At 39.1% G+C, this 15459-nt stretch overlaps 2 protein-coding genes and 1 pseudogene across 2 annotated transcripts; 2 read left to right on the top strand and 1 right to left on the bottom strand.

Moving 5' to 3' along the window:
* Nucleotides 1-2395: 2395 nt before the first annotated feature.
* On the top strand, nt 2396-3801 carry LOC148915153 (uncharacterized; annotated as a pseudogene).
* A 1131-nt stretch (nt 3802-4932) lies between these two features.
* On the top strand, nt 4933-7493 carry LOC103337374 (histone deacetylase complex subunit SAP18-like). Its single transcript, XM_008240528.3, has 6 exons — nt 4933-5157; nt 5250-5282; nt 5956-6066; nt 6174-6269; nt 6988-7062; nt 7152-7493. Exons 1-6 carry the CDS (start codon nt 4996-4998, stop codon nt 7182-7184), a joined length of 510 nt encoding a protein of 169 aa, XP_008238750.2. The 5' UTR covers nt 4933-4995; the 3' UTR covers nt 7185-7493.
* Nucleotides 7494-7976: 483 nt separating this feature from the next.
* LOC148915152 (PGR5-like protein 1A, chloroplastic) lies at nt 7977-11697 on the bottom strand. Its single transcript, XM_089055814.1, has 10 exons — nt 11244-11697; nt 10346-10461; nt 10009-10105; nt 9789-9889; nt 9643-9699; nt 9329-9405; nt 8943-8994; nt 8707-8817; nt 8489-8586; nt 7977-8255 (listed from the first exon to the last, which is right to left on the bottom strand). The coding sequence occupies exons 1-10, from the start codon at nt 11428-11430 to the stop codon at nt 8186-8188; spliced, it is 966 nt and encodes a 321-aa protein (XP_088911940.1). The 5' UTR covers nt 11431-11697; the 3' UTR covers nt 7977-8185.
* Nucleotides 11698-15459: the final 3762 nt, after the last annotated feature.

Below are 15459 nucleotides of genomic sequence, written 5' to 3'. Positions count from 1 at the left end.
TCCACGTCATAATTCATAAAAATCGAAGTGGAAAATTTATTTTACGACGGTTGTGGGAAATGTTGTGACGTAGTAGGTGTCAATAACGTCGTCTATTATGATTGTAAAGACGTCGTATTTATATTTGTCATCTGTTTCCTTTTTAACGACGTTGTTTTTGTTGGAGTTGGTCGTCTATTCCTATCCTCGATTGTTTTTTATGTCTTTTTGCAGCACAAAGACGTCGGTTTTTATTTTTTGATGACGTTTTTTGTTTTAACAACGACGGTTATTCACCGTCGTGGTTTTGTTATGGAAAAGATGTCGGTGGATTCCACGACCATTTGAAAACAGAATACACGACGGTGAATTCCCGTCGTGGTTTTCCTTTTTTGTAGTAGTGAATATTCAATATTATGGATGATTTTATAGTTAATTGATTTCCTTGCTTTCATTACCAAGTTGTAAATCTTCAGTTTACTATGTGCTTGATGTATGTTTTCTTGGAGTAGCTAACTAGGATTTTATGCATCTAGCACAGGTTGGGAATGGGTTTAGATTCACCAATTCTACTCTCCTTCCGCAAGCAACACATGAATGACCTAAGAATCATTCAAGGGGTTAATAACCATATTTTGACTAGGACAGATACCATGTTCTAGGACTTGTGTGATTATCATATTCTCATAGAGTTTAATGACCCTTGTATGCTTATTCTAAGTAGATACCATGCTTAGGTTGCATATTAGAGATCACGTGTTGTGTAGATACCATGCACAATTACATGCCTTAGGAGAATCATGCATCCTGCATCTAGATACCATAGGCTTGTATGCGATAATCTATTGTTGATGAAGCTTGAGTCAATTTCTATGCATTCATAACTTGGATAGGAAAACTAGTGGTGGATTCCAAGGCTCTAACACATCTCAATCATTGTTTCACAACTTGTTGATTGCTGCTAGTGTTTGCTTTCGAGCACTTTCATTTCACTTTCTTTTTTTCATTTCAACAAAAAAAACCCCCCATTTCGAGTGCGTGTGTGGTGCTAGGATTTTGTCCTAAACCTTGAGTAATTAGCAAGAGGTATTGTTGAATTCGACCTCGCCTTTAGCTAGTTAGTCAGTTTCTTTGTTCTATGTTTTTCTAGCATTCTAAGTAATTTAACTTGGAACCAAGTTACCATTCTCCGTGGGATCGACCTCATATTTACATAAGCTATACTATAAACGGTTTATGCACTTGAGAGAATTAAAGTTGCTGTTTTTAATAACTCATTTTAGTTGTTAAGAATAGGCCCAACACAAACCCATGAAGCCCACTTCAACTGATTTGGTAGACAGACTTAAGATGGCGGTCCTTCCAGAAGTGAAGCCTTGTGTTTTGGTTTTCTCGAACTTGCCTTGAGTATGTGGGCCTGTGAATTTCTGAAACTTCACTTTTGCATCAAAGAAGGAACCATATTGTTTCTTCCCTTCTGGAGCTTCACGTGGTGGTCTTACACCAAAGGAGCTTTCTCCCTTTTTATCTGCAACAACATTGCTCTTCATGCTTTCATGCGGTATGTTCACTACAACAAACAAATCTTTCAGCTACAATTCTTGTTGGAGGGGCCATATAGGTAAGGAAAACTTGGGATTGCATGCCCAGTTGCCTTGTTATTATTATTATTATTTTTTGTTTGCTGTAGGGAGCAAGACAAGGCAATTTGTCTTTGTTTGTGAATTGGTTGCTTTTAAATTGGTGCTTTGCACGTGGCGTAAGACCAACAGGGATAAAATTCAACAGTGGCTCACCACCACACCCATCTTCATCTCGGAAAATCCAAAGTCAAAGGCAAACCCCTGCTCATGATTTCCTTGCAAAGACACCACATTTAATTTTGTTTTGTGATGATTGAAACCATCGTGACAATCCCCACAGATTGAGCTTGTGTTTGAGATGCTTGAAAGCATAGTAGAGAGACCCATGATCTTGCTTGCTGTTTGGAATGATGAAACTGTGAAGGAAGAGTGATTGAGTCCCATGCAATCCCTAGCTGTCTCGAGCGCGTAGGTGTGCCCGAATTTGAATTTGATTGCCGTTTTAAGTCTCGAACGAATTTCGCCTATTGTATGATTTCCCGGTTTGATATGTTCGGACCGTTGGATCGAACTCAATCTCATGTATGTTGTACCTTGTATTTCTAAGATCGTGTCAGATTCGACGGATTGTGGATCGCAGTCTCGGATACTCGAAATCGTAAACCCTAGGTCAAGCTATGCTTAGAATTATATCTTGCTAAATTGGATTTATTTTTATGGGTAATAATGAAATTGTGCGAAGGCGACTGATTAGAAGTCGTAGGGCGGTGACGATCGCACGTAGTTCGCCTCCCTCGCTCGGCCGTCATCTGCCGTCATCGCGCTTAGCATCGATGGACCACTTGCCGTTGCTCCGGGGTCCCTGTGCGCCGGCATCATCAAGATCATCGGTGGCGCAACCTCTTAGTGCCATGCGTCATCATCGCTGCTAGCACCACCGACACCACATCAGCACGCTATCGTGCATCGGAGTCACAACTGTATAAATTTCCTTCAACCGCTGTGGTATTATTATTTTTTATTTTATAGTTTTATTTGTTATTTATTTAACGTTAATTTCATCTTTCTTTGCAGCCAAGAAGAACACCCGGGTCGTGTCGATTGAAGATCGCAAGGTCACCCGGTGACCAACGATCGATCAACATCGAATACGACGAGCAGATCTGTTGCAACGATGAGTTGCATAGCTCCTTGGCCCACAACGCGTTGGTCACGTCGTTCGGACCCATTGCCCGATGCAATGGAAGTCTTGGAAGGTCATGCCAAGAGATCAAGACGGAGGTTCGCGGCCAGTTGTCGGTATGTATCCTATCTTTGACATTCTTTTTCTTTCAAACTTTATATATTTCTATTACTTAATGTATGTAATTAATTTATTGCAGACGAACTACAACTTAGAGGACCTCGACGACGAGTCATTGGCATACGTCAACAGATTCTTCACTGAGAGGTACAAGCAGTGGAAGAATGACTTGTACCACCATTTTGAGGCATTTGATAATCCGCAAGTCACTATTCAGGAGGGTTGCCTGAAGGAGCTGGAAGGGCAGGAGGATAATTAGGCGTGGCTCTGCGCTCATTTTCAAGCGCCCGATTTTGTGGTATTTTTTAATACTAATTTCTAAATTATTACATATTTATTACTAATGTTTATTTAACTTTTTTTTTTTATTTCATTTCAATTTTAACTAATACGTTTTATTTTTTGTATAATAGAATAAAGCCAAAATCAATAAGGGCAATAGGAAGAAGAAGACTCTTCTCCACCATTGAGGTTCCAGGCCCTTCTCATATAGAATGGATGCATGGCGGCGGGTAATAATAAAATAGTTTATATTTAATTTTTAATATGTCTTTATTATTAATTTATTTTTTTCGTACTAATATTTTTCTTCTCTTGTTCAATTTAGGGGGGTCCAAATTCCCAGAGATCGACGTCTTTGGCAACATTTATGTTCGATCTGGGAATGAGTTAGTCGAGTCCCTTCATGTAAGTATTATTTAATTTTAATTCTCATGTTACGCATTCAAGTTTCAGGGTTATTATATGAATGTTTTAATTTATATTTTATGTTATGTTAAACAGATGAAGATGGTGGAGAAGAGCCAATTGGTTCTTCAGGAGTCCGTCTCCCAACTTCCTCTCGATACTTCGATTGAGTCTGTGGATCCTCCACAGGATGCTGGGTTTCAAATCTTGACGGAGACGTTGGATCGACTCTCGGGAGAAGGCCGATGACATATTGTCGAGGGATGGGAATGCCGACGGAGGGAACCTAGACTCGTTCATCCAATAAACAAGCAGTGACCGCTGGACAAAGCAAAGGTGGCCGAGTTGGAGGGTCGATGTTAGTGATTTTGTAGTCTCTCGCGCGGTATGACATTCCTGTCTCTCAATTTGATGCGTCGACCTTTGCCCCTGTGGAAGCCCAAACCTTCGAGCCTGTCCACCCCGAGCATGCCCACTGACATCACTACCCCTGTGGACGCCTGCACCTGAGCCTCGAATATAGACGACCAAGTAGATTTTGCAACATTATTTGATTAGTTTTTTATTTTCATAATTATATTTTAAACATTTCTCTTGTATATACATTTATTTTATTTTATATAATTTTTTGTTCTTTTCAATTATTTTTTTATTGCAATTTCATTTTATTACAAAAAAAAAGAAGGTATTAAATTAAAATAATATATATTACTTTTTTCGTCGCGCAAAATTTTTTCGAAAAAAAAAAGAAAGGAAAACTACATTTTAAATACATATATTTTATTCTTGCGCGACAAAATCATTCCTAACGGAATCTTCGTCAGAATGTTGGCGACACGCATTGCGCGACAAAGAAAATATCGTAGCCCAAATAGTTGAGACACGAATCGCATAACGAATATTATCTGTCGCGCATTGTACTCGCGACGATCATGTTGTCATCGCGCAAAGGTTTATGCGACGAAGAGTTGTCTCGTCCCTAAACCTTTGTGCAGCGGAGGTTAACCGTCGCACTGTTTTGCGTGACCAATGAAATAAATTGATTTTGGTAGCGCAAAATCTTTCTTCACGCTCTTTACACGACGGATCATGCGCGACGACTTTTCTATTGCGCTGAATTTTGTGCGACTAAGTGTATTTTGCAACAAAATCTTCTTCGTCGCACAACGCGTAAAATGTAGTAGCGAAACGAGTCATTTTCTACAAAGGTTTTAAATTTTTGGGTTATTTCACCATAAAACTCAAATAACAGTTTTGGGTTAATTTAACATTTATATTGGCAACTCCATGGGCTTTTTCCGGCCTTTAGTTTCAGTGGGCTAAGGACCCATGACCCGTATCAGTACAGTACAAATTCAACTACATCAACCCAAAGTCACAAAACTCAAACCCGAAAACCCGAAATCATTCTCGAACCAAAAAGCTCAGGGAAGGACTTCAACAATGGAGAGGAGAAACAGAGACGACAAGATGGGCGGACCGGGTCCCCAGAACCAAGCCCAGACCCGAGGTCCACCCGGCAGACCCCTCCCTCCTCCTCCTCCTCACTCTAGAGGTCCACCGCCCCCGCCCCCTCCCCGCCTCGAGCCCGTCGACCGTGAAAAGGTACTCCCCTTCAAGCTTTGCTGTTTGCTTCTTTAGGGTTTCTGTGTTTTTCAAATTTTGTTTTCAACTTACTTTCTTGCTGGTATGTGCAGACTTGCCCTTTGTTGCTTCGGGTTTTCACTAAGGTATGTGCAAGTCCAGTTAGTGTTTTATTGATTTATTTATAGTTTTTAAGTATTTTACTGTTGTCAAATTGGGTTTCGGAAATTGTTCATGACTGTGTAGTAGTTTTCAGCTTCTTCTTGTGCTAATTCTTTTTCTATATTCAAAATCAGATGACCCTTTTAAAACTTCAATCTTTACTTGACTTAAAGGTCTTTTTGTGGAAGTAGATACTGTTGATTTTGTTGCAGAGTAGTGTTAGAAAAGCATTTGGGTTGTTTGGGAATGCTTTTTGCACCATTAGAGAGTCAAAGGGAAACGATTGAAAACTTTATCTTACAAATGTGCTTATGAAGTCCCTACTCTTAACTACATATATTAGTGCCTCACTCTCTCTTGGCCTTTAACATGGTTGCTCTAACTAGGCTCTGAAATCAGTTCGGTAGAAAGTTATGGTGGTGATTCTGAGATAAGATTCGAAAGGGGGAAGGAGAATTACATTTGTTTTCCTGTACCATCATAAGCAGTAATAATTTGGTTTTGAAGTCTAAGGAAACTCACGTTGTAGGAGAATTTAGCAGCAGTGTTAGTGAGGGAAGTCAATGTTAATATAAAGGAAATGAAAGAGACATATGGTTTGGCTGATGATATTCTGATTTAGCATTTTACAATGTCATTTAACTTATCTTTCTGCAGATTGGAAGCCATCATAATAATGAGGATTTTGCAGTCAGAGGCAAGGAGCCCAAAGATGAGGTTCAAATTTATACATGGAAAGACGCGACACTTCGCGAGCTAACTGATCTCGTATGTGGTCCATTCTTTATATTGTCATGCCATCCTATACTCTTTGCCATATTTGGTTGAATAAATTTATATTACTTGCTTCGAAGATGATTCTAGTTCTTTGTCAGGTCAAAGAGATTGCTCCAGAGGCTAGGAGAAGAAATGCAAAACTTTCTTTTGCTTTTGTATACCCTGACAGGCGCGGTCATTTTGTGGTGAAAACGGTACTTATTACCTTCTAACTTAGTGATATATGCATGTATTATGATACATTTTAGGTTTTCAAATCAAGCTATCAAGACTTTCTTTATGCTCCACTTTACAGATAAATGAATCCTCTTTTCTGCTGCAACTGAAACTTTGCTCATTAATGTGAAAGCTTATGTCCTATCAAAAGAAAAATGTGAATTTCATATTTATCTTTTCACCTCTTTTAAATTTGTTTTCCATAACGTTTGGCATATTCTGTGGGCATGTCAGTATGATATTGATACAGAGTCGAGTAGGTTGGAAACAATATAGCTTAGGTACAGATGCAGTTGAGCCATGTATATTATGATCTGTACATCATCATAGTACACGATTACATCATCATAGATACACCACTCGTGTACTAATGCAGATTAATTTAATTTGAAAGCTTATGTCCTATCAAAAGAAAAATGTGAATTTCATATTTATCTTTTCACCTCTTTTAAATTTGTTTTCCATAACGTTTGGCATATTCTGTGGGCATGTCAGTATGATATTGATACAGAGTCGAGTAGGTTGGAAACAATATAGCTTAGGTACAGATGCAGTTGAGCCATGTATATTATGATCTGTACATCATCATAGTACACGATTACATCATCATAGATACACCACTCGTGTACTAATGCAGATTAATTTAATTTGTGTTTTTTTTAAAAAAAAAATTGTGTGTTTCTTTTATTTCTGAAGGTTGGGATGACGCATTCTTATGGAAATGGTAGAAATCCGGATGAGAACAAGGCATTGAATGATTTTAACTTCCAGGTAAAGTGAAATTTTATATCAGAATTTATTGTGTTCGACCAAAAAAGGAAACGATGGGTGTTCTCACTTCTTTCCATTCTATGATGTAGATTGGGGATTATTTAGATGTGGCGGTCCTATAGAGATGATGGTGGTTGCTGCATCAGCTGTGAAGCTTTTATAATGGCAGCATCTCAGATGGATTGAGTAGGAAGGAGCGAGCCTGTATCAAGTTTTTCCACCTTTAGAGTTGATTTGATGCCCATTTTTGTGGATGTATTAATATGTTTTATCTGCCTTTACTCAACCATCTTGTGGAGGCCGTTCTGTATGTTGTATGGATGTTGAAACGCGTCAGGAAGTATTCTGGTAATCTTAGTACTGTTGGTTTTTCAGTTCTTGCTACATGAGAAAACACCTTATCATATATTAGCTGAATAATTTTTTAAGTATTTATTACTGGCAATAGGCAGGCATGATTAAGATTTTATTTTATTTTTAATGCAAGTGATATTAGAAAGGAGGGGGAATCGAAGGTGCATGAGTAGTTGTAGTTAACCAGTTGAGCTATAAGCCCCTTGTCGATGAAGCTTTAGTTACGCAGACTGCATACAGCCACAATGGACATAGAGTTGTGGTCCTGTGGACCATAAATAGTTCTATGTACGAAAGTTACTGAGTAATTAATTGCGATCAACTTTGTGGAGGCTTAGTATACGCATTTCAGTCCAGAGAGGGTTATTTGTAGACAACCCAAATATATAGAAAAGAAAATGCTTCCCAACTGAGTTATTATCAAAATTTGGAATTTAAGATCGCATGATAAGCGTGAAAGCTGAACTATCTGATCATGATATCTTCTCTCCTTGTACTCATATTCACAATCAACTCCTGAGATTTTCGAAGATCCAAAGAAGAAAAAACGCTGAACTATCTGATCATGATATCTTCTCTCCTTGTATTCATATTCACAATCAACTCCTGAGATTTTCGAAGATCCAAAGAAGAAAAAACTACTGTTCGAGTATATTATTCAGCACAAGAAACCACTTACACAATACAAGTGCTGATTTATGCATTACTTTTTGTGCTACATAATTGAGTTGGGTAGATAATATACGTACTCCCAAGTTCCAAATTCTAATCAAGCATTGCTTCCTTCTGGCAATGTAATCAAACGCGTATTTGAATCATAAACCAACGGAGTTCCACAGCTGCAGTCAAATATTACTCATAACAGTTAAAACTAAAGGGAACCAAAACATGCGAACGTGGATACTGGAATCAAAGATTTTCTTAAGATCAGTTGTCCACGTGCAAGTGGCCGGCTCTCAGTCACTGATGCAATGTAGGTTCCACGTGCATCAACGGCTGAGAGTCATCCATTCGATAGTGGGCGACTGACCTGGGCATTGCTCATAGAATCAATGGTTAGCTGTTTACTCACTTTGAGCATTTAATGGTGTTGGTAGCACCGCCGTTTGAAATGGATAGTATGGTCCCAAAGAAGGACACATTCTCTGTACCACAGTTTGGACAAGGGCCCTATAAAATAAATGTTACATGTTAATAGCAATATAGCATCAACAACATCAGATACATGATATTTTCATATAACTTATAAGAAGTTAAGAACTAACATTTGACAAGACAAATTCCCTGTACCTTTAAGATCAGAACATCCTTCACAATCAGTTTGGTGAGTGCCTGAGCTAAATAAACTATGACTGGAACAGCAGCAAACCATGTGAAAATGAAGCTGTATGGCTCTGGCAGCTGCAGCCCAAGAATTTATGAAAGGTTGTGTTAAAAGAGAGCACATCCAAAAACTAATGACTTTTAGCCATCCCAAAATATGTGAGAACTTAGAACAAGGAACTCTGGATATGGTGACTGCTTACCTCCAAAAGATACGTGATTTCGAACCCAGTTACATCATCCAGGAAGAAGAACCTAGCAGATCAGGACACAAGGAAAGTTAACACCAGAGTTTCAATAAATAAATAAATATAGGAAAGGCATAATTTTTATGTTTGAACAGAGTCAAAAAATAAAATCAGTTTCTACTTTCTAATCATTTTCATGAGGAAGTTGATTAAAATGAAAACAAGAAAAATGATGCCGTATTATATAGAATAAGAAGATATCCCTTCACTCAAAGAAGAGCTGTGAAGCAGAATAACATAGCATTCTCAAAACGAACTCTTTTTGGTTCACATGCATTAAAGCTGCAGCTATGGGATTGTGAGTTTTAAGCCTACATTTGATGATATGATCATTGACTTACGCCGCTAGGGCAACAACAGTTGCTGGGACATTCAGCAGGAGCATCTTCAAATAGTCAACAGTCAGGTCACTGTAAACCTGTTGGAAGCAAGTTCATTAGTACAAGCACAACCCTGTTGGCCATTTATGCCTTCATTTGTGCAAGCAAGTTAATCAGTACAAGTCCCGTCTAGAGAGGTGGGACTTATAAGGACTAGCTTTGACTAAACTCCGATTTAGTCCAAGCCGAGCCACCACATGAGGCCAATGGTATACAGCGGTAAATGCATACAATGGATACATAGAGAAAGAGCAAGAAAACTGAGCATTTCACACCTTTCTGGTACGAAGACTGCATCTGGGACCCTCAACTACAATATCACTCCCTTCCGTCTGCAAAATAAAGTTAAGATCGCAGCTAAAGCATACATATGGAGAGGAAAGAAGGAAAGAAGACATGAAACCAACCAACAAAAACAAACCTTTAGCCTCATCTTCAGTTTATCAAACTCTTCGTCTGTCAGAATTGGGTTCCCAGACACATAGGCCATTGAAGCTTCCAAAAACTTCTGTTCATCAGAGCCTGCATGGTAAAATTAAACAAGAGAAACTGAAATTAAATCTTTAAAAAATATGACCATTATGAAATTCAAGATATTGAGTTGCCAAGTCCCTTTAAAAAACAAATGAAGGGGTCCATACTTAGCATAACAACGCTGCTGCCCTCCCACATTAGTTCTTCCTTGAGATTATCAAATTCCTCGTTTGACATAATAGCTTTACCATCATAATAGAATGACTTTAGAATGAAAAGAAGAAGAAGAAGAAGAAAAATAGTCAGTATCTTAAGCACAGATAGCTAACTTCTAGAACAAGGTAACTGAAAGAGCCATTGCACTTTTTCCCTACATTAGTTGTGCAAGGCGACTGAGATCCAGATTTAGTATTTTTCTTGTATCTCTCTCTCCATAGAATCATAATGTGTCTAACAGAAAAACACTATAGCAATATAAAGCATTGAAATGCAGTGTAGAATTACTTGTAGAGCTTGAAGAAAGTCTTGTTCAAGTTCACCCAAAGACTTCTTCCCTTTCTTGTCTATGCTACAATATTGCAGGATCTTGCCATCAAAAACTTCCTCATCTTCAACCTTGTCTGAAACAAAGACATTGGAATTGACTCAAGAAATTTCTAAGGAAAACCAAGCAAGAAGTTTAAATTTAAGCAATAAACTTATTTGTGAACATTGACTACATTGCTTTCTACAAAGGTGACATGGAGGTAGAAAACAAATTATGTAGATGATCCCCATATCGATAAGAAATGTGATCAATAAATGTGGTATATATCGCAGAGAGGAAAAAAAAAAAACATATTCCACATTATAGAGTAAATTTCACATGGCGACACTTGTCCGTGCAAGTAAAAAAAATTTAAGACTGAATTATGAACAAGTCCCTAATTTTCTTTTGCACTACATTTAGAAAAAATCTAAGTTGATCATTTTGTTTTGTTACCATATTCTTTCATGACTTCGGAGATATAAGAACGAACCCATTTACAATATTATCTATTAACTATGCACACCCTATATAGTAAGCAAAGTGTTCAATTCATATCACAATGAATACAGCAGTGGACTTGAAATTGATTACTTAATTAGTTAATTTCAATCATCATACACAACGCTCAATCAATTTCATTCGCATAAAAAAATAATAATAATTTCATTCAATAATTACACAAAACTTAAACCAGCAAGCACCAAACACCAATTTCAAAGCCTCAAATGGATGCAACGGGGTCGTAGGTCAAGTGGTTAAAATCATTTACCTATGCACTCGAAGTCCTAAGTTTGATTCCCATCCCCCAATATCGCTAGTATAAAATTAAAAAATAATAATAATAAAAGCCTCAAATGGACAGATGATCCTAACCTTGTCGTTGGTCAGCAGTAGCCTTAGAGGGAAGAACCAGAAGCCGGCGCCGGAGACATAGCTGCCTCCCTCTGAACTGAAAAGACTCAACCCTTGTGGAGGGAGAAGAAACCGAAACAAAGGGTCTCTGACTAGAGGGATTAAAAGGGGTTGGAGATGTTAAGGTGAAGGCTAATTTGGTGGCCATTGGAAGTGAGAAAAAGGCCACTAATCCTCTGTCTACAGAATGAGCAGAGCAGTAAATGGAGACCAAGATTTTGGGTTATCTGATTTTTGGTAATCTGAATTTGGGTTCATATTTTTTTGTTCTTTTTCTTTTTTGGTTGTTTGGAGGGAAAGCAGAGAGAAAAATCATATGAGGAGATAAGGTGACTGGGGAATGTGTGGAGGGAATCCAACGGCATTTTTGTCCTCTGCTTTCAAAGACTATCAAACGAAACAGTTCCAGTTTCACAAATGTTTTCAACACCACGTCCTTATTTTTAGAAACTTATGCTTATTATTATCAATAACGTTATGGGCATCAATATTTTGATACCAACATAATATATGTGATACATAATATTGCAGAGTAACCAAAAGAATTTAAATCCCCTCTTCCCCTCGATCTGTTGACTGTACTCCTCTCATCTCTCTTCTATTTTTTTTTAATACATAAATGTGAAGATAACCTTAACTAGATGAGTAACCCCAAAAAAATAAGAGAAAATCAGAAATTTTTCAATAGGTTGGCTAGCTAAAGTTATTAGCTTAAAATTTAATGATAATGTTTTTTTTTTTTTTTGTACTTATATTTTCTATAATTTTTCTAGAAATAAAAGTATACATTAAATCATATAAATCATGCTAATTGTAAACACAAGAAAAAAAAAATGAAATTAGAGCCATATTATTCATTAAAGGGTGAATTTCATTTAGAAAAATGCTTCCCTTTTGGAGACAAATTATTAGAAAATTTTTAAAATCGATGTTGGGACAAACTTTTACACCAAATACAAATGTGGAAGATCCTTGACTATGCTTATTGGTGTTGAAATTGTATATTTATTTATTATTAAAATATTAGGCTATATGTGTATTTAATTTTTTTTTTTCCCCAAACCTTCCTGGGCTACAGCCAAGGGCAGCCCTTGAGAGAAAGAATGAATCAGGCCAAAAGAAAATATACAAGACGACAAGAAAACATGGTTGTCATGTCATGTGGTATGGCACATGTGTTGGTATCAAAATGTTGATAACTAAGTTTGTGCCGTAGTATTATTGCATATTTATGTAAAATTTATTCATTATTACAAAATTATATATATATATATATATATAATTAATTAATTAACTATCGATCATGTCAACTCTAGACACTTTTCTTGTCAAGATTGAGTGAGCAAGATTTTTGATGCTTTAGGATTTCTGATGCTTATGATCAAAAAATGCCATTAGCTGAAAAAGCTATTTTCTCATCCGTGAGAACTTCTCACCGTAATGGCGATTCATTCTAAGTTTCAATCTTAATCCCTCTCCCCAGAAAGGCCTTCTCATTGTCAACCATCATCCTCAACCAAAAGGCCTTCAACAAACATAATCAGTACCAATCATACACATACTAGCGTAGAAACGTACCACTCCAACCTAACACTGTTTGTGCAAATAATCTCACGGGAGAATATTCGCTTCTAGATCCTTCAACCTTCGATCTTCCTTCTCTCTCTTTCTCGATTCCCAGAAATGATTGAGTAAATATACCACACCCGGGGTGTTAAAGGCCCTCCGATGCCTAAGTTAGTTCGAGTGTTTGTAGGAAAACAATAGCTAAGCAAAGGGTACGGAGTAGTGTTTATGTAGGGTGTGAACCGGGCGGCCGGAGCCGTGTGTGGTGGCCGGAGCCGTGTGGAGAAAATATGGAGAGTGGAGAGGGAGAAGGAGAGAGCTTCGGGTATTTTTCTCGGGTATTAGGAGTAGGTTTTGATGTACCTTGAATGATGAATGAAGTCATCTATTTATAGGAGCCTCGGGGCTAGGGTTTCGTAGAGAATATGCTGAGTTTATTCTCTACCCAAATTCGTAGGGATCGAGTCGGACTAAGATAATATCTAATTAAATGATATTATCTCTTTTTATGGAGATAATATATGAGATAATGACATTATCTTCTCTTTATTAGGATAATATCTTAATTAATGATATTATCTTATTAAATAAAGATAATATCATGTTAATTAAGATATTTATCCCAATTAATTAATTGGTCAGATAAACTGGTTCAATTAATTAATTAAAAGAGATAATCTTCTTTCCACGTGGCATGTGATTGGAGACGAAAATATCTGCTCCACAAATGCCCTCACCTGCATGGCGCTTGTGTGGCATGTAGGAGATGAAATTATTTTTTCGGGCTCTCCAACTGTGTCTGGCTTTTTGTAGATAGGATTACTAATTGGCGTAGGCTTCGATCGTTTGGAGTTGATTCAATAGGAATAAGCTTGTGATTCCTTCTTGACCTGAGTTGTCCAACTTATACAAATACAGGGCTTCTCTTCACTCTTTCTTACATTGCAAACTTAACTTCTCTACTTTCTAGCTTGAGAAAGATCTTGGAGAATTTTGTACTGCTTGTCGAAGAGAGGAGTTGCCGTGCATCCCAAAGTAAGTCGAGCACGTAAATTTTTCTTCGTCTTCTCTTTTTCAAGGCGAGGACCAGTTGGTGGGACTAGGCTGGTTGTCGCCGGATCGCGCCAAAGACGATTGCGCGCGGTGACCGGCGCCGAGCGACGATCGAGAAAGTTGGTGGATCGCCTCCCGCTAAGGATGTCGATAGATGGAAGGGATGGTTCGAGCCTTGATGATCTGCCTGCTGGACATGAGGAGTGTTTTGCTAAACTCCCCTAAAAGAGGAAGGCTGATGTCAAGTCTTCGAGAGCTCAAGCCTGATGAGTTTGGAGATCGTGATATGCTCCGTAAAGTAGTCTGTGCGCGATCTAGCTCACTTGTTGAGAGGCAAAGAGATGCGGATGCTCCTTTTTGAAATTCGAGTCGTTTGTACTAGTCGAAGATTGGAAGTCGATCTGGGCAGTTTGCTCATCCATCCAACCATCATGTTTCAACTGTTGAGTCACGAGCAATCAAGCGTGGAGTTGATTCGACGTCGCAAATTCCTTTGGAAGTGAGGTTGGCGGAGGCTAGGAAAGCAAGAGAGTCATCTGCCCGAATGAAAGGTCCTTCTGCAACTTCAGCGGCTAATCCAAAGGTTGAAAAATCTAGCCTCGCAGGATGCAGCGTGTCCGATCCGCTAAAGACGCAATTTCTATCAAGTCCATCCTTGGCCGAGTGGTTGACCAAACCACAGTCAAGGCTGGCGATCTTGGTGCTTTTCAAGTCTTTCTTTGGAAAAACAAAGGAAGCAACATTTCTTCTCCTTCAAAAAGGAGGTGGGGCAGACGTTGAGGATCAGGTGGAGCCGAGAGTGTGGTCGATCGACAGACAAGTGGCGCAGATCGTGGATCTCCGCCGCGCCTCTAATAGATGAAGACTTCTTTATCTCTTTTTAGCTTTTGTAGTCCTGCTTTCTCATTTAGAGTAATTGGTCTTGCCTGATCGTCTTCTTTTTGTTGAACTTTGGCCAGTTGGTCACTTTACTAAGGAAATTTCAGTTATTTTTTCAACTTCAATTTGCATAGTGTCTTGTGAACTGCTTGAGTGCTTCTGGGTTGAGGCATGTTTTGCCTACGTCCGGAGACGTGTCAATGAGGGTGGCCCGCTTGGCCTACGCCCGAGACGGTCGATGTGTGACCGCTTGGCCTACGCCCGAGACGTGTCGGCGATAGTGGCTCGCGAACCTACGCCCGGACGGTCGGCGTGTATGACCTGCTTGGCCTACGCCCGAGGCGTGTCGGCGAGTGTGGCCTGCTTGGCCTACGCCCGAGACGTGTCGGCGAGAGTGACCTGCTTGGCCTACGCCCAAGACGTGTCGGCGATAGTGGCCCGCTTGGCCTACGCCCGGACGTGTCGGCGTATGGCGACCTGCTTGGCCTACGCCCGAGACGTCGGTCGATGTGTGTGGTCCGCTTGGCCTACGCCCGAGACGGTCGGCGATGGTGACCTATTTGGCCTACGCCCAAGACGTGGTCGGCGTGTATGACCCGCTTGGCCTACGCCCGAGACGTGTCGATGTGTGTGACCCGCTTGGTCTACGCCCGAGACATGTCGATGATAGTGGCTCGCT

Source organism: Prunus mume, linkage group LG7 (genome assembly GCF_029339155.1).
Source record: "Prunus mume cultivar Tortuosa linkage group LG7, ASM2933915v1, whole genome shotgun sequence".
Classification (NCBI taxonomy): domain Eukaryota; kingdom Viridiplantae; phylum Streptophyta; class Magnoliopsida; order Rosales; family Rosaceae; genus Prunus; species Prunus mume.
Note: the sequence above shows the minus strand (reverse complement) of the source record. Positions and strands in the feature narration are given on the sequence as shown.